Source organism: Anopheles stephensi, chromosome 3 (genome assembly GCF_013141755.1).
Source record: "Anopheles stephensi strain Indian chromosome 3, UCI_ANSTEP_V1.0, whole genome shotgun sequence".
Lineage (NCBI taxonomy): Eukaryota > Metazoa > Arthropoda > Insecta > Diptera > Culicidae > Anopheles > Anopheles stephensi.
The window spans coordinates 63,433,360-63,460,845 of NC_050203.1; the positions used below are offsets into that span (position 1 = coordinate 63,433,360).

The 27,486-nt window shown below is 43.1% G+C and overlaps 1 protein-coding gene across 5 annotated transcripts in view; it reads right to left on the reverse strand.

Moving 5' to 3' along the window:
- LOC118511577 (CD166 antigen-like) overlaps positions 1 to 27,486 on the reverse strand; it is a 186,478-nt gene that overhangs the window by 69,865 nt on the left and 89,127 nt on the right. For all 5 annotated transcript variants that reach the window (XM_036054827.1, XM_036054828.1, XM_036054824.1 and 2 more), the window contains one exon: positions 3,550 to 3,679. In XM_036054827.1, coding sequence (XP_035910720.1) covers positions 3,550 to 3,679 — 130 coding nt within the window. The remainder of the gene's footprint in view (positions 1 to 3,549; positions 3,680 to 27,486) is intronic.

Here is a 27,486-nt window from a genome sequence, read left to right on the forward strand (position 1 = left end):
AATGATTTTAAGTTCGCCTTTAAACTTTATTGGAACTCATTTTCATCGGCTGACTTCCAATATTTGTGATGAGAAAATTATTGGTAAAATTTATGTTTAAATAAGCAGCTTAGTTTAACAAGCCAATACAGTTGGTGCAATACAATCAAAACAATTCTCACCAATCTAAAACTGGTTGAAAAAAAATCTGCCATTTCTCTTCAAAGTATGATTCAAACCAACTCGATTTCATCTCATAACACCGCTCTCACTGTTTGCTGTTTTTATTTTCATTTTCGCAAAGTTGATCCACTTTAATTCATTAAGGTGAACAATTTTCATCACCTTGCGCCGGGTGGCCGTAGTTGCGGTTCTTGGTAGATTAATTGAATATAATTATTATTTTCCTGTCGCTGGCAAAAGCAGTCCTTATTGTCGCACTTTACTTTACACTCATTTGCTCAAAGCGCGTGAGCAAAGTTAGCACATAAGAGGCTCACGGGTTCCGGGTTTGTTGCCCGGGCGCTAAGTGAAATAATTGCAGTGTCATAAGTAATGAGCCTTGGAAGTGGAGAGCTCAATTAATGCGAGTAATGGACCACTTAGCGGAGGGTTTTTTTGCTGTTTTCAGGGAAGAGGGTGATGGTGAAAGGAACACTTTTTCGCGGTTTGTGGTAATAAACGGAAAAACCTCGTACAACAAAAACTGATTCATTCGATTGGATTTTACAGTTTCCTGCGAGGTTTCGAGGTTAAAGTTTTGCAGTTTGGATGGTGAAAAAAAGCAGTTGTATTGTGTTTTTGCTGAGGTGCTTTTGGTGGCTGAAAGTGCGATGCTTAACTGTTTCTTTAGTTTTTATAATGAACTGTTTATAAATACCAAAAAGCATAATTAGGGTCTTTTTATTCGTAAAGGACGGCCCAGATGTATTACATCCAAATCGTAAAAGAGCTCTTTATTCTGGGTAATTCAGACCGCATGAGTAGGGCCTTAAGACTAGGCTTTGTTGTAATGTAGACACTGTTTCTTGTTGCATTTTCCCGTACTGTAGTGATGAATGCCTTTAAATATGACGTGACCGTTAAATTCCTAGATACTCAAACATATCACAATAATTAATTGAGAATTATTAATCAAGATGCTACTAAATAACTATAAGACTTTTCCATACAATTAAACCAAGATATTTGTTACTATTTATTTATATTTCTAGTTAGACGGCTTGGCGCCGTATTGACAGATATTTGTTACTAAATAAATTATTTTTGAAATTAACTTGGGTTTAAGTATTGTAAATAAGTTAATGAGGAGACATAAAAATAATATTTCATAATTAACTGAAATAAAGCGAAATGCTTCATCTCATTGTCCAGGACATAAGTGACACTTCTTCGACTATGTCAAATGCAAACGTAAGACAAGTAGCTTGATAACCATAAGGAGAAAGCGTTGATGATGATGATGCTGGTAGCACTGCCTCACAAGACAAGAGTGATAAGTGTGTGTAATGAAGTAGATTGGATATGTGTTGTTTTTTGTTCGGAGTGTGTTCTGTATGTTCCTGTCGCCACTTGACAGGATACATAAATCGTTAACAAGCAACCTGTTGCCTGTTGAAGTGGATTGACGTCTGGGCCAGGCATTAGTAATGACTCAATTGGCTATTATCAACAACGAACCGACGTGGTTGACCGATGCAGGACGAGCAGTTCTCACAATTCGATGATCAAATCTGTTTTGCTCTTTCAGTCGTGTTCTGTCAAGAAGCGTGTGAGAAGCGTAATAATCCATTGTTTCGTGTATCGTAATAATTCTTCCCGTACTGCAATGTTTGAACCGATGTTGAAATGTTTTGAATTATAAATACTGGGTACCAATTAATTCCCTGCACGCTTCAAATGCTATTCCAGACCGGTTTCCATCGATCCAGAAGCTTGCAAGATAATAAGTGTAAAATAAATTATTGGAATCGATTGGCTATTGCCACTAATGGCGTAAAGTTTGATCGTTTCAAATATTTATTGGCGAGAGAGAAACAGAAAAACCACGGCACAACAAATGTGGTGAACGTGTCGAGAACGGTTTAATGTTACCAATAGACACTGTATCCCAAGACCCCGAAAGGATCCCGAGGCGCAAACGCACACGCACCCGTCCCTTACGGGGGTCCCCGGAGATTCTTAGTAATGTCAACTTCATATGAGCCTCCAAACCTCTCTCGCTATCTCTGTGTTCTTCTAAATATGCTATTCTCGATGGGCACGTTTCGCATAATCCCTTTAGGGTAATGGTTGAATTATGTCGCGTTCCTGTGTGCCGATTTGCTGGAACCAAACCTAGGCAGGCAGGCAGTTTACCTCGATAAAAAGAGGCTCGGGAGAGAAAAATTGAAATAAATGTACTTTAAGTATGTGGAGCATTGAAACAATGTCGCTGCGAAAAAAAACACACACAATACACTTTGAAAGATGTGTAAGTGATAAGTGGGAGAATTGTGCCTTCACTGTCGTGGTGTGTGGTTTCGGGAAGCAACAGCTGAAACGACACCGACGGTGAGTCGTCCTGAGAAGTATCACGAAGTTTTTTTGTTGAAATAAATTGTCTATTATTCTCTGGAGTGTTTTTGAAGTGAGAAATATTGTGTTACAGCGAGGTGTACATCGTCGAGTGTCGTGGTACTTAAAATTGGCTAAGAATGATAAATTCATTTTTTGTAGATTCATCCGTAAGGCGCAAAACTTTTAAGCGCTTCAAGAAAAACAAACTTAACTGTATAGCGTTCTGATAAGCACAGTTAATTTCAAACCTCTCATAACGTCCCCGGGTTCACAGATGGATGTAGCCGGAGTGTGATTAGTAAAATAAATATTTATGATTGGCGCGCGGTTTCATGTCCGACTGCTCCGATAATAAGAAAATGAACAAAATCTTTCCCTCTCCTGGCAACAACTGTTTGTCTAGTACTTGAAGTTAAAGGTCTCAGTCAAAGGTTATGTCATAAATTAACTATTCTCACGTTATGCCTCCGTACATTGACGTTGACCTCTTACGGGAAAGGCTGCGTTTCACACGTCAAAATCGATGTGCGTGTATAGAAGCCCGAAAAAAAAAACTAACGCAAGGGTAATTAAATAGTTATCATGTAAACACTATCAAGGTGTAGTGTTAAATCGTTGAAATACGAAAAACGTTGGCAAATACGATAATCCGTGACACGTTACGTTGGTAAGCGCGCGAGAGTTCGTTTCCCGATTTTCGTTTTAGTAATCGGGTATGATTTGGCGAAGCGAAAAAAAATGGTGAAACACGCAGCCAATGCCATTAAGAGTTCTGCGTGTCTAATTTCAGTTCATTATGGGTGTATGAATGAGATTGGGGTGGTATTGAGATTCGTTTCAAGTATGATTCCTAGCCCTCTTTTTTGCTGACCATTAACTGGTGTTTTGGGAGAGGGAGTTGTAGAGACATTTTAAGACCAATCGATTTTTAATTAATTATAATAATTAAGTAGGACTAATATGATTCTAACAACTTAAATAGAAAATAGCTTATCTATTCGAATAACATACCTGTACAATGGAATTCCAGCGTCGTCTTTGAACCACAGCACCATGTACACTTTGTCCCTGGACGGTGCTGATAAAGGACAAGGCAGGGAGATCTTCCGTCCTTCTACAGCCTGAATTTCGGAAGATTTCACTGTGAATGAAATAAGTTGAGAAGAAATAATGTTAATTTTAAGCAATTTTAGCACTTTATAAATTTATTCTATTCTTTATAGTTATCTTAAAGATTTACACCAGTGAGAATTTTAAGTTTTTTGCGAAAAACATTTATCGCCACACTCAGCGGAAGGCGTATTACTTATCCGCACGAATGAATTAATAATAATTTCACCGTGAAAACTCTGGCCAAAGTGTGCCGTGGCTGTCAGCACACTGCCGGGACGACAATCTGAAAGGCTTGACACTTCAGCAAGGATTCGCCGCGTCACACGTACCACCACCGTGCCGACCGTCGTCGCTTTCCTCGGCGACAAAGATTAAGTGTATGATTAATGGAGATTCATATGTTCCTGCCAGTCAACCGAAGCCTACAGATATATGTTGCGCTACGTCAAAGTGACCTAGAGAAGCAGTTCATGTCCTTTTAAGGCTGATGAATAAACTTATGGCCTTCAGCAAAACAGGCTCAACGCCAGTGGCGCAATCGAATGATGGATGGAGCGACTGAACGCACGGAACGGTTGGATGGAAATTCTCATGACCAGGACGCCGGTTGAGACATCATTTTACGGTGGAATGGTTGAGAACGAAAACTGTTCCACGTGGGAAGGCAGATTTGAAGATTCGCCGTGGCCCGGTTCGTTGACAAATAGAGACGTTGGAAACCTTCAGGACCATGGGACACGGGGTATTATCTGTTGATATATGATCGGTCATCGTTATCGGACCGTGCGGATTAGACGAATCGAGCACAAAAGCAGTATTTATAGCACAACAAACTCCGTCGATGGTCGATTTCTTACAAGGTCCGCGACCGAATCAACAAACGGTAATATGAATATTTGATTCCGTGTGTAAAGCACGTCCAATGGGTTTACGTTCCGTTGGTGGAAATAAATACTGAGTTGTTTGTTTTTCCCCCCTTACAGGAGCAATAAGCATGGCAAATATTAAGCTATGAAGTTTACTCATTTTACAATCAATGGAAAAGAACCCCTACAGTGCAACAGTTTCTGAGGTAGAATCAAAATAAATTCACCGGAAGGAAGGATAATGCAGAATGTCCTGAAATGATGTTATTACACTCTATGAATAAAGTATCAGATAATTTCATCAACCATTCAGTTTGAAGTGTAAGCAGCTCGGTTTTCGGGTGCACAGTGTGCACGTTCCAAACGGTGGCATTAGGCAAAAGTGTTAAGAAGTGGAATTGTTGCAAAACAGACAACCGTACCGCAATCATCCACAGCGCACCTGTACGCTTGCCGAGCGTGCTCTTATCCGAAGGATTAGCAAAGACGTAGAGAAATCAGCTTGAAAGAGAAACATAATATGAACATCAACGGGAACGGACAACGGCAGAAAGTAGAACCTGCCCTAATCTACCCCAGGTCCTTGGTTTTTGGTCACATATGCCTCAGAGTGCAGTTGTCTGGTGTGCCGAGTAACCGAAACCCGTACGTCACGGGCATTTGGTCTTCGGGTGTACACAGACCGCTCCAGACATCATTGTTGAGGCTGAGGCTACTTTTACGCATGGTTAGGCTCGGTGGCGGTGCTGGAAACTGTGTTGCGCATTACTCAGCAAATCTGCCACTAGCCGTAAGAGGACTTTTACCGTCTCGACCGCAACACACACACACACACACACACACACATTCCAGACTGTACGGCTAAGGGGGAAAGAACGAAGTCATCAGATTACGTATTTCATTAAACAAAATGCCAGCTAAACACGGCCGGCACTGCTCTGTGCTGGTTCTTGTTGGCTGGAGCCGCGAGCACGGTTTAAGCTTTGGTTTTGGAGGTTGGTGTTTGTTTGAAGGTATTAATTTGTGGAAGCCACAGTCGATTCGTCACAGGCAGGTTCTTCGCCTGGACGACGTGCCTGCCTTATCCTGATGATGGCAGAGTTAATTCGTTTGGCGTGTAGGCTGTGTGCGGCTGTGTGTGCAGACGGTGACAGGGCGAGATCGTGGTAAATCTTGTTGCATGGATGGATTTAGTTGTCAGGAAGTCATGGGAAGTCAGAACAACGAGGGCAAGAACTCGTTCAACTTTTACAAGCGCGTTAGAAATATTGGCTGTGCTTCGTCATACACATAAATCATAGGTACGTGTAATTAATTAATGTTGAAATTTGTAATGGTTTTGTTTAACCATAACCATAACATAAGGAGGTTCTTTTTAAAGGGGTCGACTCAACTTTGTCTCGGGAGACTTATCCTAAAGGATGAGTTGAGGTCATGTTTGTAAATAATTATCAATCTATTATTTACCATATCATAAAATCCATTTTTCCTTACAGAATTATTCATTTAAATAATGATGATTTAAACGAAAAATTTTGCTGCAAAAACCTGTTTTTAATTTAAAGATTTTCCCTGCACGGTGCAAGGAATACATCAGGATGCTTTGCATATTAAAAAGCAAATGGCACGTTAGCACGAATATTGAGAGAGTGAGTGAGAAAAAAACAAGAGCGTGATTATCGCCCGATACCATCCGCGCTGACGGTCGTCTCGGTCCGTTTCACGCCTGTCAAACTTTGCCAATTAATATGCATATAATTCTACTTCCGAGAATCTTACGCTTCAGCAGCACTAGAAAACTTCCTTTGCCCCGGCCGTAGCTTCTCGCACTAAATGGTGGGAATTACAGACAAACATTCCAGACGTCGTTGGGTTTAACAATTTGCATCGTCGGACTCGTTGGAGCTGCGTGGCATGTTTTCTGTTTTTTTGTTGTTGCCTCGCTTTCTTGCACGAAAATCGCAGAGGAAGGAATATTTTTCACGTAACGTTAGCGCTAAGCCTAGCGGATTATCTCTAGAGTCCGGCATGCCGGTGAATCCGCGCGCCGTTTGCGCTAGGTTTGTTTAGTTTGCCAGCCCACCAAGTTTGTACTTGTTTTGAACGGTTAAACCCTGCCCGTAGCTTGAGAAAGTTGCTCCCCCCACTTGCTTAAGCTAGGGGAAATGTTTTGCCAGAGCTGCCAGAGCAAAGCTTCGGAGGGGTGAGCTGCTGGTGGAGTATCCAAGCTAAGGGATTTCTTAATTTGTGCGTAAAAATAACTCAATTACGATGAATTGAGATTAGTACGAGAGCCGGTACACGTGACCTAATTTGAATTGAGAAAAAAAAACAACTCGTGAAGAGCGTGAAAAATGACGAGCAAAGTTTTGTGAAGGCAAAATAAGGAGAGCAGTATTGAGTGTAGAACGCGGAAGAATATCTGCATGAGGTTGTTTCTGGTTTTTATTTGGAGGACAATATTTTTAAGACTTCTAAATCAAATGAAATACTGTCATTTATGGTAACGAGAATTGCAATATTCACTTTCACCGTGTTGTTTAATTTTTCGTCACACATGTAAAATACTACGTTTGTTCCGCGGTGTATAGGACCTGAACTAAAGTACAACGTTCTTGCTCTTTGAATGCTCATAAGAATGTAAATGTGTACACACGTCTGTTTCCTGTGTACTGATGTACTTCTTTGCGTTGTTCCCGGTACACCCTTGACCTTTGTGCTCTCTTTTTTGTGATCATACATTACTAACCCTCGGCCCAAGCAGCGCCGTACAAACACTATTCGCCTTGAAGGAAAAACATAATTAGCGATATGTTGCACCGCAGAACACCGTGCAGTTTGTCAGATGACGGTGTAAAAAATGTAGCAACTGCAGTTAAGTATGACTAGTACGGTACGGATCTCACCTTCGGCTTCTTCTGCAAACCCTTCCCATACGGTTTGAAACGAACCAGGCGCCTCCATCGAAGAATGTCATCTGTTGAAAGAAAGGAGCGCGCGGTATCTTATAACCGAGACAAATAATAAAAAGAAGCCCTTTACCTGCGTGAAGCATGATATAAAAGTTTTATGCAACTTTTACAATTTTGTACACTCACTGCTTCGTTCTGTAAAGGACAAAACGATGGTTTTAGCTAACCGAACCGGTGGCGAAGGTTAGAAGAGTTCGTGCATCGCTATCTATACTGCCGGTACGTCAGTACTGGGGCTCGAGTGGAGGGAAACAATGCTAGCATGCTTTTGTTGTGCTGTTGTTTTATCATCATTCACACCCACCCGTATTTAATGCAAAACCCTTTTTGTGGCTTTCCCTTTTGCCCCGGCCAGTGTCGCCGAAAGCAGGTGTGCTATCATCCACACCGTTTGCCATTGTCCCATTGAACCCTCCATTCTGTGTTATCAGTGACATTTCCTTGTGTGTTTTTCTTTGTTTCTTGTTATGGTTTTGAGTTTCTTGTTGTTTTTCTTTTTGCATCTTTGTTTACTTTCGGTCCTTTCGAACTCTTTTGTTCTGTTCATTCCGTTGGTGAATGAAACGGGCTGATCATGGTTGTGTTGCTTCTTTATTTTTTATCAAGACTTTGAATTGTCATTGCGATGCTCTTTAAATTTTTACTGTCTCAAGCTACGCTTTAACTTTTTATGGTTGAGCTTTTGCTTCTCTTAAAAAAAGTTCTTCCTCAGGATCATATTATTTTCATGTTTAATATGTTTTAACTTGTGAATTATTTGTAATTTTTATGTCATGAACGAGCTTATTTGAAACTAATAGTATATAATATATATGTGATAATGTTTCCATACATTTTGCCATTAAATATCAAAGTTTGATAAAATTTTACTTTGGGGAAGAATTTTCCTTCACACGACAGAAGTTCAAATTCGATCCAGACCGCCTCCCTGCCAGCACTGTATATTCTGATATGAGTAAAATCACGGCGAGCCTGCAATGACAGGCCGATTCCTTTCGAGGTTGTAGTGCTAAAGAAGAAGGAAAAAAAATCAAATTTTCCACGAAGGCTACAGAATGAAAAAGCTTCTCTTTCAGTTTGATGCACCATGTTCTTTCATCTTTGTTTATTCAGGATTTCGCTTCCAACTAATGAACACAAAGCAATAGATTGCAATGAATGCAGTATCGGCAAACAGCACAGAAAGTAGAGTGAAAATGTAAGCTAGTTTCTACCTTACAACATCACTGTATTGGATAAACTTCACGTTGCATGTTCAGCAGCATGTGGACTGGAATGGTTGAAATTAATTTACGATTATTAGTTTTAACCAACACAAAGTTGCGTAGGGTTTACGCTAGAGAAATTTTAGCAAGAAACGGGTTTTTTCTGCCTGTAAACAGCACAGCAGTATCGTAGCGTTAAATTCCATCCGAAGAGATGTGGGAAAACTACCTCGTGGTAGTATTCATAATCCGGTTGGGTCCAATCTACGGTTGGTAATTTTCATCACCAGCAGGGAAAGCAGCAGCTGGTTGCCGTTCGAACCTTCGATTACAAATCATTCCGATCCCTTTTCCGCCATAGAAACACCGCCAAATGCTAAGGGCGAGGCTTTCTTCCAACGCGACCTAAAGCCAAAAACCCGAAGTGTCTAACACGTGACGGTTCTTTCGCAAAACAAACAACGCGAAGGGTTTCGTCTACGTCCCAAGGCCTATCGTTTCACCAACTGCTTCGATCTTTGGACGGATGAAGCCTCCGATCAGCATGTGGCTGGCTGGATTAAGACGGTACGTAGCGAACGAATGATTCCGCTTCTAGTGCAATGGATGGATGAATGGATTTAATCTCAAACTAGTCTCAAACTGTGAACCGTAGATTGCTTCCCCTTCGCTTCAACATCAAACACATCGGCTCGGGAATGAATTAATTTCTGCGAGTGAGAAATGTTTGGAAATAATATCTGAAATAAGGTGCCCTTTCCAAATTTAATATCTTGAATTGTTTGCTCGTTGATCTTGATTGAGATTGCGATCCAAGATTGTGTTGGAGTAGGTTAGTCTTTCTAGAAGGGGGTTTCCCGGATGGAAAATAAAGAACCATTAGAATTGAGTATTAAGGGAGGTATGACGGACGGAAATTCAAAATATTATAAATCCAATAATTAAACGTAAGCTGGCGCTTATTATAAAGACTTCCCATAAGATTCTAAGTACATTACTTTTTACACGTGTGCGAATAACACCTGTTAAGTTCCTGTCAATATTGCATTTTTTTAGATTTAAATCATATTTTCTCACGTGATATTTCTCAAAAAAGTGCAACACCCATGTCGAAGCAATATCCATTCAAGTGTACTTTTTTTGTTTCCTGTCAAATACCTTATCGTACCTCTTTATATTTCGCCAAGCCCTTCAAATGCCCTGGTCTGGAAAAGTTCGTAGTGAACGATTGTTTCTGATACCAAAATCCCATTGCCATTTCACCCTTCTTGAAACAAATGTGCATGATTCCTCCTGCAAGAACCAACCACCAGCCGAACAATACCACTAAGTGTGCTTTCGCGGTTACCAATACACTCTGCTGCCAAGAATGAAGCATTCGGTTTGCGCAACACAGAACAGTGTTTGTCACGGGAAAGATAGTTACCATTTTTTTACCGTTAGTTACTTCTCACATGACCTCTTACAGGAGACGAGTACAAGCGTACCTCAATTTCGGAATACAATGGTGACATACACACATACACATCGGGGGTTGTGGTGTAGACGAATTCGACGTGTACAGGACGGAGTATCATTAGACGTACGATTGTTCACGAAAGACGCATTAGAATCGATTGCAGCCAGCGCTGGCATGAGTTTCCACTTTGCAATCCTGTTTTATTCATCATCTGTGGCTGCGTACTGAATAATTAGAGGCTTTTATCGCAAGCCTTGCCATTCGCATCGCAGAACGGAAGCTTGTGCGAATGTTCCTGTGCTTAATTTCAACGCCAAACTCAAAGCTGTGCAAACATCGTCAATAGTTTCTTACAGGCCGGGCATAGTTTTAGATGGGTTTTCTTCCAAAATTAGAATGCATAACGATAATAAACGTTACCAGAAATTAATCTTACATATCCAGAAACATCCGAACCATATCCGGTTCACTGAGGTGCGGAATAATTTATCGTGAAGCCAAATTTCCAAATCGTCTTCATCTCAGCAATTTTCATCAACCATCCATCCATCCATCCATCCCAATGCCCGTTTAACCAACCGTTCATCTATTCAGTGATCGACCGATTTAGCATTGTGCAGTTTCTCACCCTCGCCCTTACAGAACGCCTCCACAAAATTTCCGATCCCGCGGCACGGGAAAATCTTACTCGGTGGTTCTGTTTTATACCAGGACGCGTATAACTGCTAGCCTTGCAGAAATTAATCCTTTTACACGCCATTCATCACGCCGATATCAGTGTCGTTACGAATGGTTGCACCGCGTAGCTTAATCGACCTGAACCGGCTTGATTCCATCGGCGTCCCGGCCCGCACTCACCGCAATGCATCCATCCATTTGGCACATCGGCCCGGGTGCCTACGCTAGACGCCATTATTATTGATCCGCTTCCGGGAGGATGATGCGGACGACTACTGGGGGCGGTTTTATTACCGCGATGCCGACGCCATTGAGTCAGCTGGGCAGGATATGACTACCTTGACGAAGGACGCGTTGCTCCATGCCTCCATCCCATCCTCGTGCCTTTATTACCATCCTAGACGGTGCACGGCCTTCGTGAGGCGGTTGGCGCCGGGACAGCATCGCTTCTCGTGCACAGCGTGGTGGTTACTGATCGTTTTCTCAGTAGCCGCCCGGGAAGAAATGCCAAAATGCTGCGACTGCCGTTTGTTGCTTCCGGTTGGCGCACATTTCCTACTTGATGGCAACCTACCAAGCGATCCAAGCTATTCTCTCGGGAGCCTTTTGTTAGATTTATAGACGCTCAAATGAAGCGATACCATGACAAGGTAGAATTATACGTAATTTCCTCAATGTTTTATGAATTTATTATGTGTCGGAGCACACACATCCGCCTTAAAGTAGCAGTTCGATCGATCTGTGGCTTCGGTGCGGTGCGCTTGCGGATATGGCCTGGTTCAGATGGCATGGCAACTTACGACGCTGGATATGAATCTTGTAAGATTTCCAATGCTAAGTGTAATTGTTAAAAATTGAAGAAAAAAGTAAATAAACGTCCCTTTCAAAGTTCCATGTAGCCAATTCTTCATCCAAAGTGATTGAATACTTGTTCAGTATGCCAACTTTTGCCAGTACAGGTTTCAAATATAACCCGGTGTGGCCAGGTTGAACACTGATCACATTACGAATGTTGAGAAAACGGTAGCAAAACACTTGCCAATCAAGAGTGATAACAAGCAGCAGCAGCAGCAGCAGCAGCAGCAGCAGCAGCAGCAGCAGAACCAGCTGCAGGATACTGTCAAATGAAAGCTGTTTAGTAGCTGATTAGTGGCGGTGGCGATGCGATTCGATTGAGAAGACGAGTCGATTGGTTGTGTACGAGCGGTGGTGTTGTCTACTTTCGCCCACTTCTAATTTTCCACTCACCCTCTCAAGCATCTCCCCCCTCCCCTCTTTTGCAACTGGGGTTTCCACTTTCCGTTTGCCGTGGGAGCTGGGTCGAGCGACCAGAACCTCAGAGATCAAAAGATCAATTAGTATGTGATGAGTGGTTGATGAGTTTATGTGCATCGAAAGCCATGTCGGCACAGTGCTACGGGATAAGAAGCTAATGGTGAATGGAACGGGAACGTTCTGGGTGCCACCATTTCCGATGATGCCACGTGGCCGCGCAACGGTTTTCGGGAGGGCGGGAAGGGACGAAGGAAAGGAATGTTATTCTGCAATCTGATTATACTGTGATTTGATTCCGCCAAGATCTGCAATGATGAATGAAGGTAATGTCGCACAAATGTCATCAGCATGTCCTTTATTAGTTTCGCCGTACCGGGATCGGTGGGAACATGGTTGCGAGCCATTTTCACGGGTCACTGGCGGAACGGAGACGGCCCGACGACAGAATGAATGATTTTTCAATGATTTAACGGTGTGCGGGCTTTTGAACGGTGATGTTTTTGACAGGCACAATTGCAAAACGTAATTGCACAATAATCTTAATTCCTTGAGTGATTCCGGCTTGAAGTGTTGCCTAGCCAAATTGGTGACTGTCAGGTGTTGGCAGATGCCGGGGACGGCGTCGGGCAACAAAAAAGTAGCACAATAACGTGATGATAAAATTCTTGGAAGCTTTTGATGCGCGGGCGTTGATGACACAGAACAGAGCGATGATGGAATTCGCTATCAGACGGATAACAAGTAAATTCATTAGAATTTGATCAATGGTGGTCATTGTTCGGCTTATCGGACGATGGCATCTGACGTGTTTGATTGTAGTTAGCAAAGTTTGAGGGACTCAAAGCTTTCAAAGGATTCGTCAGTCCTAACAACCAGCTCTTTTCAGCACCAGTTAATTGTTTTATGATATCATATTCATGGTTGTTTGAATACTATTGGTAAAAAAAACAGGGTTGTTTGTACAAACAGAGGATAATACAAAATAATTAAATAAAATGCAGTGAAATGAAAACGTTCTCAAAACAAAACGCAAAAGATGAACACAATGTTAAAACAGATAATTCCCATGTACTGTGCACATGTGTAACGATATTTCGTACTTCCGCAGAAGTGCATCACGGCATAACGAGGTCCCTTTCCAAAAATGGTTCATTTTGCTCGAAAAACGAGGGTCGAGATCGCCCCTTTTCGGGAGCTCGATTTGCTGGACTCTATTGCCCATCGTGCGACACCCGAACCAAAACAATAGCCCCGTTCGACGAACGAAAAGATTATGTGTGGAACCTCGCCCGGTTTTTCGGGTGTCGATTGTGTTGGGCCACAGCCCACGGGTCACACGGTTAGCTCCCGGGCGGGGAACATGGCACAAAATGAGTGAGCACCATTTAAATGAAACGGAAACCATTATTCTCACTGACAATCGTGATTTTCCTGAAAAGCTTCGGCACTGTTTTGACCGTTTTAGTAGTAGAATATTAGTTGTGAAACCAGCAAGTAGATCAGTTGAGTTGCAGTGAATGATATGTGGTGAGGTTGAAAGGAGGCTAGGGGGTGGGGAGAAGATATGCCAAGCTTACCCATTGAGTTGTCCATATGCGGGTGCCAAAGGGGTTGTGCCTTTCGGGCGATGGTGCAAAGACATGGCAAAGCCTGTGCCTTGTGAGTGAGCAGCACACGGTGGGGGATTAGTTGATGTTTGTCCAGGCGTGATTGTTTGTGTCTCGCTATGACTCGGGCACGGGTGACCGTGTGTACGACTGTACGAGTGTGTGTGTGTGGAGAATCCGAGCCTGGCGAACCCAAACCCAACCGGACATTCTTTCTACGGGTGAACATGGGATACGCAAAAAGGTCCTTTCCTTCTTGTTAATACCACTTTTGTTACACTATGTTCGTGTCGTTCGTTCTCTCTGCGTGTTTTGGTAAGGACATGTTTGGCCTACGGTTTGGGTCTTTCAGAACGACTGAATAAATCCTTTAATCTGATTTTTAGAATCCTCTACATTTCGACACACACACACCGAAGCTACTGGAGCTACCCCCTAACGCTGGCATAGTCTCGCAATATCTTTGCCGTTCAAAACTCGTTAGTATGATTCCCACACGCATTGTATTTGTCCTAATCCTTTGTCTGTACTTTTGTGGGTGATACAAATTTCGTCGCACATTCAGAAAGTTTTCAATTTCACCCGCCACACCATTCCGCCCTGCCCTGTTGCTAGACTTCCTTGCACGAAAAACCACCAGCATGGACCGTACACGGGAATGCATGACCACCAGTTTTTCCGGAAAATGGGGATCAAACCGTGGGTAGGATCATTTGTTTCGTGCACACATCAAAGATGACGATTATGGCTGGGAGTCCCAGTTGACATTAGAACATGTATATTAAGAGCAAACCACTGTAACGGCCGCTAGTCATCTCGGGTATGACGTTCGAGATGGGATACACTCGATTTAGGGGATCAAAAAAAGTCTACGCTTGAAAGGCGAACCTAGCAAACCTCCACTGTTATCTGACCACTCCAAACACTTACATCGTAGCAGTGGCGAAACGGAAAGGAAACATCACAAAACACAAACAAGACACGCCGTGGGAACCGTTTTCATTGGGCTCGTGTGGTTGCCCGCTCTAATCGCTAATTTGTTGCCACCAACGACTGATTTCCATCGTGGCGCACGGTTGGAGCACACCTTCGGTGCTGGGATGCATCACTTACAGCAGGCTTACCCAAAAGAGGATGGTTTTAATGGATTTGCTGTTTTGTGTGTGTGTGTTTTTTGTTGCTTTTTTCGGTCTCACTTTCAGCAGCTTTTACCATGCTACCCAGTTAACCCCAACGCGAAAGGACCAACCCAGATCGTGTGAAACGATAAAACGCGACCTGCAGGGCATCGCGTAACCCATGAATATGAGTTTAATTAAAAACTCTCGAATGCAAACCGGGTCCACCGTGATCCGTGAGGTGAATCGATATGGCGGTGCAGGCCCACCGTCAAGGTGTTATCAGCATGGCCCTTTGGGTTGGTTGGGTGTATGCTGACGATAAATCGATCGTTGAAGTGAAGTGAAACAGTTGTCGATTGAGGGATAAGTTTTTTTCTCGGTTTGATCGGTTTTACCGTGAAAATTGTCATGAATTTGATCAATCAAACCACAAAGAATGTTTGAAAAATTGAAAGTACAGGTGTGTAAAAGATTTTTGAATGTTCGTGCTGGAAGTGTATTGTTGGTTGAAGGTTTTGCTTATTAAAATTGAGTAAATGAATGCTTTGTGAAGGGAGAAGATAGAAACAAACTAAGCTTGAAATAATTAAAATTGAGGTTTAATGAATCATAGAGGTGTTCAAGTCATCCATCAAAGATCATCAAATGCTTTTTCATATAACTTTATTACTAAAAAAAACTGGGGGGCAATAACGGCGGCTGTTTACACACGGTAGGACCGGAGTCCAAATCCCATCCGAAACTGCCTCCCCGTACGTAGGGCTGACTACTTTACTATGGGTAAAATCAAGTCACAGAATGTCATGGCTACATACCACATTAAATTCGTGGTACCTTACAAGCAACGGATCACAGATTGAAACAGGAACCACCGTTCCTCTACGTTAAGTGACCTAAGGCGTAGTCGGTTTTCTCATATAACATGCTCCATAACGAGAGCCTAGTACAAGCAAACTCATATTAGGTCACAAATTGAAGCACATTAAGGGCATATAACGAAATCCTCAGGATACATCACATGGCCTCTCAAAATCTATCACCTATTATGGTTAGCAAAGCTCAAAACTAGAGTTGGTAGGGTCTTCCATCTTCTATGCCGTTTAAGGCCTCCAAGGTGCTTTATCCGTTACTTATTACAGTCAGCGAGCCAATTCGATTGCCCATAAGAACTTACGCCTAAGACCGATCTTTGTGAGTAACACGCAAACTACTGTAGCTTAGCAAGACCATGAAGACCACTACGTCCGCTGTAGTTCCCAGGAGCCCTTCAGGAACGCAGAATTTTCCTTTATTTTTTAGACTATAATCACTACTCTGTCGTATACGAGTAGATCTTTAAACTTTGTATGGGATAAGACATTTCAGATCGTTTAGTCACACTGTCATCCGAGGATATCATTGAATAAATTAAGAATTTTGTTTCACATTTTGTGATGCCTTAGACAGCGATTTGGCCATTCTTTCTTTTGTGTGTTTAACGTAGATATGTTTTTAAATAAATCAATTATTCGAACTCATTGTATGAATTTTAATTTAAACCAGGTTGTATGCGTCTTTTTGGCAAAGACCTTTAAAACGTCTTACATGCACCAGCTTTTCTTCTCCACTCATTAAATACTTTCTATAATTACTAGCCTGCCAATGCGCACCGCCCAGTAAGATATTCTCAGCCGTCAGACATACCTGGGTGCACGTTTCGCTGGAGCGTAGGAATTTTCTGTAATACAATATCACAAAGCACGGTGCAACCCCTTGCATCCGTTGCATCATACGGCTGCACTCACCAATTTGCAGTTGCATCCACTAACGAGAAGCATACATACACCAGACTTCCTCCCCCCCCTCTCTTGGCTAGCGCTTTAAGCAACTACAAATTCTGAGGATGCGCTTCATCGTCAGCGTTGAAGTAAAAACTTTGCATCCCGAGATGGAGCTTCCGCTGCGGAAAAGATGAGAACACCACCGAACCACCCCATCACGCTGACGAACCGCTATGAGGTACCCTGTTTAAAATTGCATCCATTAAAAGCGTTCAGCAAAGTTTCAACTTATTCCCCGAACGCTGTTTTGCGATGCTGGTGGAAAAGATTCCTTAACGCTGCTTTAATTATTACCACATTAGCATAAATAAAAACTTTCCACGCATTAGTGGAAGGCGACGGAGGGATGCGCAAGCACGGGGCACGGGCCGGGAGGCACGGCTCACCGGGGAAGGTGCGAATTTTTAATACACTTTTGTTTGGTACCTCGTCTGGTGGCGGTGAAAACAAAGATAGTAGTGTGTCAAAACATTCAACCGGAAAAGTTTGTTTAATGATGATCGTCTTTCTTTTGCGGTGATGTGGTTGATATTGTAGCGTCTCGTTTCGGGGTGGTTTTTTTACATTGCCTGTCTGTAGAAATTCCGGCAAACGTCACGGCTTTGGTCAAATTTTTTGTTTTACTAAAGCCTGTCAGTAAATAATTGACAGCAGCGTGTCAAGCGTTCAGTGGCTCGTCTACCTTTTCCCTATTGTATAGGCACAACGAGGGCTGATCCAGCGCCCAAGAGGAAATGGGAGCTCTAAGTTTGTCTTTCTTCCTGCGATGTACACATCCACATACCTTTCATATTCAATTTGCAGCGAAAGTTGCGCTAAACTTTTCCCTCTTGAGTCTGTGTATGAACTTGGGTCATAATTTTAAAGTTTGCCGTACTTTGCCGTGCAGAACATCCATGTTTTCATCCACAGCATGGGTCAAGAATCGAGCAAGATTATGCTGAGTCTGAGGGAACTCAGCTACTGGAAGCCGTCGAAACGACTTTCCTCATTGTGCAGGAAGAGTAACAACAAAAAAATGATTTCTGCTTGGGGAGAAAAAAGTGCCCGGAAAATGTTAAGAGATGTTAATGGTCATGATAATCCGCACGGCAAGGAGCTACCCTGACTAGACAGTGCAACAGCATGAAAATAAGCCACGCTGGCTGACAGTGTTGTTTGTGAGCGATAGGTTAGTCTAATGCTGAATCAACTATGAAATAGTGCCGGCTCTTCCTACCGAGCAACTTGATTCTTATTTATGTTTTGCTACTAAACACATTAAGATGAAACAAATACTTAAATGTATATGCGTGGGAAAAGGGTAAAAAAATATTGTTGCACAAAAAAAGGAGGGTATAAAAACATTACAAAAACGGTTAAAATTATAACATGGCAAAACATTTCCTTCCTCCCCGGGTTTCTAAGCTTCGCTGACCTTTCTCCCCCGTAACCAACAATACGGAAGCAGGGTTCCGGGGGTTCGAAACGTTTGCTCATTAAAATATGCTAACCGTGTACACTCGCGCACCACCTACCGGGTTTGCTCGTTCGCCACAGCACTGCAAGGGTTTTAGACCCACACAACAGAGCGGCCGGGCGTTTCGTAGCGACCGGGCGGAAAATCGGCCAGCAAAAATTAACATTCGCTAAAGTTGTTGCCTTCTTTTTTTTCGCTTCTAACTTTCCACCAAAGTTCTGTTTTCTTTTTGGCGAAAAGAAAGCAAGCAGCCCATCGCTCGGCCTTCACACGGGAGGGGTTCTTCTCGGCGAAAGTGGTTCCACATGCACATGGCGAAAGCTTTATGGCGCTTGTGGAGTAGAGCAGATGGAACGATACGTACAATTTAGTGAATCGTATAATTAAGCCAAATTTATATTCAAATCAAAACTGCTTAACATTTATACGACTTCTCCATTTTTTTTTGGTGTATGTGAGTTTGAAGAAAGGTTTTGCTCGGGTAAGTTAAAGCGCAAAATTAGAAAACTTCTCCGCAAGAACCTGTAGCGAGCGAATCTTTCCCTGTTCGCCCGAATGATTTTTTTTTCGCACCTACCTAACCCACATTTGCACCTGTTCCGTGGAAAAGAATATCGGGCATTTGGCGTCAAAATTTCGTGACGGTTTTAAAGTGAATGTCGAAGGCGTTGAAAATCTGTCTGTGAGTGTGAGTGTGTGTGTGTGTGTGTGTGTGTGTGTGTGTGTGTGTGTGTGTGTGTGTGTGTGTGTCTGTGTGTGTGCTTGTGAAGGTGAATGTGTTTGTTGGGCGAAGAAAAGTTTCATTTGATATGGTTTTTTGGGAAAAGGAAAATATTCCGTCACCCAAACACTTTGAATGTAAAATGTGCCAAAGTATTGAATAAATATTTGCCAGCTGTGACGTTCAGGATCAGCTCAAAAGTGTGAAAAGCAAAAAATGTCAGAAAGTTATCAGCCAGTGAAGTTTTTGCATGACTTCAGCTAAAAAATTAAAAAAAAAATCGTGGAAGAAAAACTGATGAAGTTTCAAAAAAATAGTTGCAGTTAAAGCTGATGTGATCGTTTCCGCGTTATAAAGCTTTATTAACGTTTGGTGTTTTTTATATTTGATTTATGCGTTGATTTGATTCAGCAATATATTAAGTTAAAAGTTAAAGGGCAAAAAACACAGCAATGTGTTTAAGTAATCAGTAATTTTATATTACCTATGAAGAAATCTAAAGTAATAATTTTTGTGTCTAAAATGGCAAACATAAATCTTCTTATTACTTTTAATTATTTTGCTTCTTTTAAAATCTGTGGGGCCTTGAGAAGGTCTTGTGTCTTTGCCGAGCTTCTTATTATTTTTATTCGCCTAATTCAGTCCTTTGAACGTAGTACGTACGTAGAAACGTAGGATGATTTTTGGCCCTGTGTGTGTGGAAGGACAATGGAGGAGCCGCTACAATGACGAGCTCTACGAGCTGTACGATGATCTCACCACCATTAGACTCGCCAGGCTCGGCTGGGCTGGTCACGTCATGAGAATGACACTGGACGACCCAGCCCGTAAAGTCCTGTTAGGCCGTCCACATGGACAGAGGAGGCGTGGTAGGCCCAAACTCAGATGGAGTGATGGCGTTGATGCGTCCGCCAGAACGGATAACGGATTGGCAGACGACGCCGCTAAACCATGAGCGGTATCGAGGATTGTTGCAGCAGGCCAAGACCACCAGACTGTTTCTACCGAAAAAATGGCTGCAGAAAACATTATTGTAAAAGATTTTTTTTTCGAGAATCAACCGTTGGTGATCAATAAATCTGGGCAAAAGCATCAAACAACAACCACACTGCTCCGCACATAGTCTCCATATATCCACAGCCGAGCATGCCCGGGACGAGGCAAGTAACAGGGAGGAAATGCCTTTTTAATTTTTTGGGTATTTTCCTGTTATTTTTGTGAATTTTTTGCTCTTCAGTACATGCGGTGTGAGCAATACGGGGTCTATTATTTCAATGCTATTCAAGAAAACATCCCCTCTACTCAATCACTCTCATCATGACTTGGGGCGGATGGTGCTGCTGATAGTTATGCAGATTACATTACCATTGAGTGTTGGTAATGTTTCAATTTGGATAATTTTATTCCTCCTTATAGCAATCCCTGAAAGAAATCTCTCCCCTATTGCGAGAGTTCCGGGATAGCGTTGAGCACACTTCCAACGCCACCTTACTCGCTCACCTTCTGGATCTTTTAGCGGCTGTGCACGATAGAATCGGAAATATAATTTATTAGCGCTTCGTGTACCCTCCCGTACCGTCTGAGGTTAGCGGGTAAGTTGAGTAAAAGAGTTGAGCGAATAGTTAACATCGTAGAGGAAAACGTGGGGTTGAAACATTTCAATTACGCTAAAATCACGGTTCGGTGAAGTTGGAGTGCTCGCTTAGAACAGTTTCTTACATAGGAGGTTTTGTTGTTTTAATGAAATTTCGATTTGGTTATTCTTCCTCTTTGCTGGCAGTTCGACCTCAAGAGACCTCTTTCTCTGCTTCTTTGAGTTAATATCTTCTAAGATTGCTCCTGTGTACGATTGAACGGTCCGGACAGGATTTGATGTTGGTCCGAGTCGTTTTAAGAATAAAACCTCAGTCACTACCCATCGACTAGGCAGTCGTCACCAAATTCTCGTCTTTGTTTTCTTTACTTGAACCAATTTTCAAATCAAATTATAAATTGTCGGGTACAGCGACGAATTCTTGAGCGTCCACAGTACAAACGTTGCTCGTTAGCACCGTACACCGTACATTTATCTTCTCCAACACGGTAAGCACTGGCAGGCCCGGTTTGCTTTGGCTGTCAACGGTGGCACCGTGATCGTTAGCCAACTACCCTGAAAAGTCAAATAATTTGATGGGTTTGGTGAAAAGTTCTTATCCCTCTGACCCTGCCCTACCGCACACGCTCTTTTTCGGAAATCGCTCGGAATCGTTTGAAATTATTACCACGTCTGTAGGTGGAACTGATTCTAGCTTTTGAAGCTCGTACCGGTGGTGAGGGTTTTATGGGAGAGGGAGGGGAAGGGGGGTGACCAAATTTTCGCACGACAAAGTTCATCTCAAGACAAAGTTCCGATTTCTCGCACCCGTTGGGTAGCTGTTTAGACGCTGTTTTCGAAAGCGATGGTGATGGTGTTTGGTTTGTTTTTGTGTACCAAATACACACACACACATGTACCCACACACACAGGCACATAAACACGCGCTCAAAGCCACACACACACATTCCAGTGAGTGTATGTGTGACACACAACCCGAGCGGTTTCGAACATCCGCTGCAGTTTTGGGGATGGAGAAACGAAAAGTCCGATTCGCTCGCTTTTCCATTCATGGGCCAGATTGAAGCACACGGAGCGTTTGGCGTTCTGGCAGAATGGCACTAAATAAAGCCTAATAACAGTGCTGCAAAGGGAAAACACATAAATACATCACAAATTAAGTGGAACTGCTGCCTTTCGTCCGACCCTCTGGTGCCCAACCGGTGAAGCCAACCATTTGCAGACGAAACCGAACCTCCGATCTCGTCGTCGCAGTCGTGTTGGGCTGGAAGCTGGTGGAGCCGGAGTCCTGTTTCAATTGGATTCCATCCACAATGTTCAACCGGCCGGTGCAATCGAGTTGGGTTGTTCTCGGAAATACCTCGATAGGATTCTATTCAAAGCGGCAAAGTACTGGCTGGTTCACAGCGCTCCGCTATTCCCACTCGCCCCCACGATCAGGTCCGACTGGCTTTACTGAAGTGTTGGGCAAAAAATACATGACTTCATCGTCATTCAATCTCTCCCACCGGACCACTAGTCTTTAATTCGTTTATATTGGAACACATTTTGAGCATGTTTGTTAACGATAACATTCTCTCGGACTTTGCTGCTGGACGCAATTAGTTTGAATTCTTCACCAATAGCCCACGCCCTACTCGGGCATACTACACTCCGGTGTAGACAGTTTTCTGTTTCAATTCTTCAAAAATATATTACAAAAATTATTTACTTCCGGTTGTTAAGAGTTTTCCTCAACCGCGTTCAAGAAGACTGCCGATTCGGACGCACAAAGACCCAGCATTTAAACTCAAGAAGTGGATGGTGTTAAAACAATTCATTAGCATAATTGATTCAATGAATTTGGTTAAGCCCGACGCATAGCTTCCCCTGTAAAAACTCAGGACAATCCTGCCCAACATTAGATTACCCCGAAACTGACTTAAGCCACCGTTCAGATTGTTTCACCCGAATGCAATCGTTGAGTTGCCAATTGTAATCTACGATCAATGGGGTGGGTTTTGTACCGATTTTCCCAACGCCCTTCCCCATCGTTTTGGGCCTGTGTTATCTCTGTCAAGCATTGTAAGCTTGCCTTCCCTCACATACAGCCACATAAAATGCGTGTGTGCTGTTCAAGCAGACGGGGGAAAAGAAGATTGAATCTATAAATTTGGTCTAAATTGAGAAAGTAAAAGGATTACGGAAACCCGAAACATAATTTCCCATCGGCTTTGCTGCCACTCCGCTCCGAACGGCGATGTTGATTATCATTTGGACGCAAAGATTACAGACCTGACGCTGCTCAAGAAGTCGTGTGAATGTGACATTCATCGGGCCAGTGGTGGTGGTGGTGGCCTCGTTTTCTTGATATGACCAATTCGTTAAATTGATTTCGAAAGGATTAATGGGGCACCCTTGGTGAAACGGGGCTGAGCGTGGTGAGCACTCGGGGACCCACTTTGTCCCGCCGACAGTCATTCACAGGCCTAATTGCGGCCTCTAGCTACCCCAACGCTTCCGCCGTGCAGGGGCGGTAAGTCCGAGAGCAACAGTAACAATTTCACCGAACCGATGATCCTTTCGCAGCAGGGTGACTTTTAATTCTCACACAAGCGCACGAGAACAAACCGGATAAGAACCCCCGGGTGGGGTGTGAAAGGAAGCGCTACGAACAGTGGTGGACTGGAAATAGAAGGAGTATTTTAACATGCCCCTCTAATTTGAGCCCATGATTTGGGATCGGTCTCGCAGGACCAGTTTTTATCTGACTTTTGGGGAAAGATGGCACGATGGCGAACCATCGAATCGGTGTTACAACAACGGTGGGTAAATTAGGAGATTTTGGGGAGGCAGTAGTGAACTTTGCCTGTGTGGTCTTGCTTGTGGCCAATTAACAAATGTTTAATTTAATCAAGATCTGCCATTTGAATCCAATTTAAAGTGGTTGGTAATTAATTTCCATTCTTATTGGCTGGCTTATCTATCGACAGCAACAGTAGTGGAGGTGGTGAACGCATTAGAACTCTAGTTTATCTAGCGTCCCTTTTCGATAGCGTTGTAGTTGTTGTTCTACACGCCTAGCTTAAGTCTTATACAGTAGCTAAACACATCTCTTCTTGATCGGCTAACGACACACCCAGTGAAAAAACGATCCAATACGTAAGGGTTGTATGGTAGCTCTCTAGCTGTCAAATTTGAAAGCAGAAAACGTAAACAACCTCCACTACAATTTAAGTTTCTTGAGACTATGAGCATTCTTTTATTGCTAAGGATAGGACCAATTGCTTTATCGGTTCATCAATACAAAAACTCTCTCTCAAGTACCTTTCAATTTCGAAAACTTCTTATGTTTGTGGGATGTCTTTCCCAGTAGAGCATGGAATCCTTTTGGGTATGCTATAACTGCATCTTGAAACTCAATTTCGAAATGGCACGATTAGTCTCCAGAGGCTAGAGTTGTTGGTTGGCGAGTATCACGTATCTTGCTCATGCACACACTATCTATTCTTGTGGAGTGGTTTAACGATACACGTGCTGCTGTGGTTCCGTTTGAAAAAAAAAACTTATTTATGCCAAAGGCAAACCAATAACAGTCATATAAGCTGGTTAAATTAAAGTGCGACGTACTCAAAGACAGAACACAAACCTGGAAACAATACACAACCAAACCCATGCTGGAAACACGCCCACCATTGGCGGGAGCCATCCCACGGTACGAAAACCAAACCGATGGAGCCGTATAAGAACAATCATGTATACTTATTTTTTTGTTACTCATAATATTATTCTATTTCGCACCTTCGGGCAACACGTTCACCAGCCGCACCTGCTAGAGTCTGTAATAACAATTTGGGTGTTTCGGAACGAGGCCAGCCGTACGTTTTACTGCTCCCCGAGCACTATCGTAGTTTCTGGGAGGGCTACACTATCTCCAGAATGGTGACCACCCACCCACCCATCCAGCAATCGTCGTATTTTCAACGACCACCACGGCCAGAACATACCGACGCCGAAGGCCGATTGCAGCTGGGAGAGGCTTTAATTTTTACTTTTATTCCTCTCCTCGTTATCTTAACGGCTTCATAGTGGCCCCGAAATGGTGTAGTTGTGAAAGGTTTCGCTCGTGACTGTTGTTATCCTTTCCGTCTTGCGGAGGAAATGCTTTCGTGGGGTGGCAGTGCACGCCAGGCCTGCCTGTTGAGAAGGGCATGCAGACGCCGGCAGGAGAATGTTGCCTGCCGACCGAATTGTTCCGAAACAACTTAAGCTTGCCCAAATCCCACCAGCCAGAAAAGCCGCCCACCAGAAAAAGCTGGCCACCCAAAGAATGGGTGATCTTCGCTGCAGGACAGTGCCAGGGCAGCGAAAGTAGCGAAAGGAAGGATAAATTAAATGAATTTATTATACAGAAAATTGGATCTTTGGCGCTGAAGAAAACACTCCTCCCCGGCTGATATTCGTTCCGCTCGTTCGGAAAGAGGAAATCTACAAAACTACGGCACACAGATCTGCCGGAGCTGCGGGTGATATCCCGCCGAGAATTCGGCGCTCGGAAGCACTTGCGACCAGTTAGTGGCTCGGGCTAGTGCCACATCTTCTTCTGTGGCACTACAACCTCGAGAGGTCTCGGCCTGCCATTTCTGGCTTTCTGTGACTTAATTTTACCCGTAGAAAAGTAGTCAGCCTTTCGTACAAAGCCGCCACATACCGACACCAAATAACCAGCCAACCAACCGGTCACTTTGAGCCTCACGGCACATGTACGGGGTGGTCGAGGACATCCCGGGATCGGCTTTAACCGGGTGCTACATTTTTCATTGCATAAACTGTTTGGGAAAGTTTGTCATTCCCAGTAAACTTTGCAACGAACGGGAGGATCAAATAAATTCATTCTCAATCCCTTAGACACGGGCAGACTTGCCGGGAGTTATGTTGGGCAAGTAATGTAGAACACATGGGCCGTATATCCTGGGCTCGCTACTTAGTTTCGTTCGCCAACTGTTACCGGGAAGTTTCCCGTGTTTTCCCAGTCATTTTTTTCTCCTTGTTGCTGCTTTTGGCTGTCACAGGAGGGTCCACTTGATGGCAAGATGAAGTGGCGGTCCGAAGGAAAGGTGAACGTGGATGGGGCTTTGTACGCTTTGGCCCGAGCATCACATTCCAAAATGTACTACCATTTCGGTAGTGCTGCGGACGGTCATTTTGGGCAGTGTACCACAAATGAGTATCGAATTCCTCTCGAACTCGGTAGTGATGGTTCGTGAACCATTGTTTGCTAGCACACTGGTTGTTCGCTTCCGTTACATTCCATCACGAAACACAATGTCCGATGGTGAGTCCTTGACTGGCTCTTGACCAGTGTTTCGTCCTTTCAACGAAGCGAATAAATTAACCGCTCCCAGTAACGGTTCGCGCGGCAACGTTAGATAGGGTGCAAGGTGACGGACTCAGCCCAGCATTCTGGGGGCCAACCGTTCGTTCGGTCAGGCTTTCCGTCATGTCACGGTGAACGGTAATGAGACCGGCTGCCGAACCGAACGACGGCGGAACACTAAAATGGCGAAAGAAAAATTAGGCAAACGGAAATGTTAACTCCAATGACAACGGACGTCTCTGCCGTCGCCGTTTACCATCGTCAAGAGGCCTTTTTTCCGGTGCCGAATGACACACGTGACATGATTCGCTAATGAACGACGTAAATGGACAAATTGAAATAACGATGTTCCGGGTCGGATGTTGATCGAAAATCACGCTCAGCCATGGTTGTTAAATTAGGAAAGACGGATGGATGGCGTAAGGACGTGTAGAGGCAGCGGAGGGGGATGGGAGGAAAAAATGAAATTCCTCCCCACCCAAAATTGTTGTTTGTAGAGATGTTTTCGTCACCAAGAGATACCATCAAACTGACACCAGCGAAAAACAGATTTTATTCCAACGTCGACGATGACAGATCGGTTGCGGGAAAGAACTGGTATGGCATGACGGCTTACGTGTAAGAGGCAGGAAAGTAATGACGTTGGTGTTTTCTTCAACAAAAAAATGGAACCTCTTATTGGGTGTAGCCATAATAATACAAACATTTTGGGAAATATGGGTGGGTTAAACATACTTTCGTGATTTTTCAAAAAGTGAAATAAAATATACATGCAAATTCGAGGTCAACAGACTATGTAAAAATTGAGCTGTTTTGAAATTGCTTTCAAATTTTTTGAGCTGTTACTTAACCGTGCAAAATTTTTTAAAAGAATTTATTGAAATAAAATGATACAATAAACTCGTTGATAAAACATTTTTTTACGCGGAAGTATTAGGTATAAAAGGGGCGGTTCAGTTTCCGAAGTGGCAGAGATCTTCACACGACAGGAACTGGGTTCGAATCCCATTCAGACCGCCTTATCGTACGACAGACTGAATAACTTACTTCGGGTAAAATCAAGCTACAGAAAGCCAGAAATGCCTCAAGGACATTTGTAGTAGTATTCAGTAATATAAGATACGTATAAATGTCCTTAAATACGGCATAAAGTTCGAAAAGGATCGATCATAGCATAGAAGAATATTCAGATGGGATAAAAAATTTCCGACGAGAGAAGGAAGTAGGATTCATTTAAAAAAAAAGTTAAGTGATAGCTTAAATTTGCATTTTTATTATCCTTGTTGTTGATTGTTCAACCAGACCTTGGAATTTTTATTATATTCCCTTCAACGAACGGAATTAAAAGTTATTCCGTACCCTGTAAAGCCTCGATGAAAATTTTACGTTTGAACTGCTGTGGCTATCGTAGTAATATAACTCATGTATATACAACATTGTATAAAGGAAACCAAAGGCTACCAAAAAAACTGTCCAAAAAAGGGCAACAAATTGAAAAATGCTCCGATGGAGACGCCCAGTACCAGGCGACCCCTGCTGAACAAAGTGTTAATATCGAAATAAACACAATCAATATTTCTGTTTGCCGCAACTGTTCCTCAACACAATCCCCGCTGTGTGTCGGTTTCAGAGACCTGTCTCAACACTGCCCTCTTTCTGTTTCATTTTATTTAATTGCAGCCGCTGAGAAAACGCTTAACGA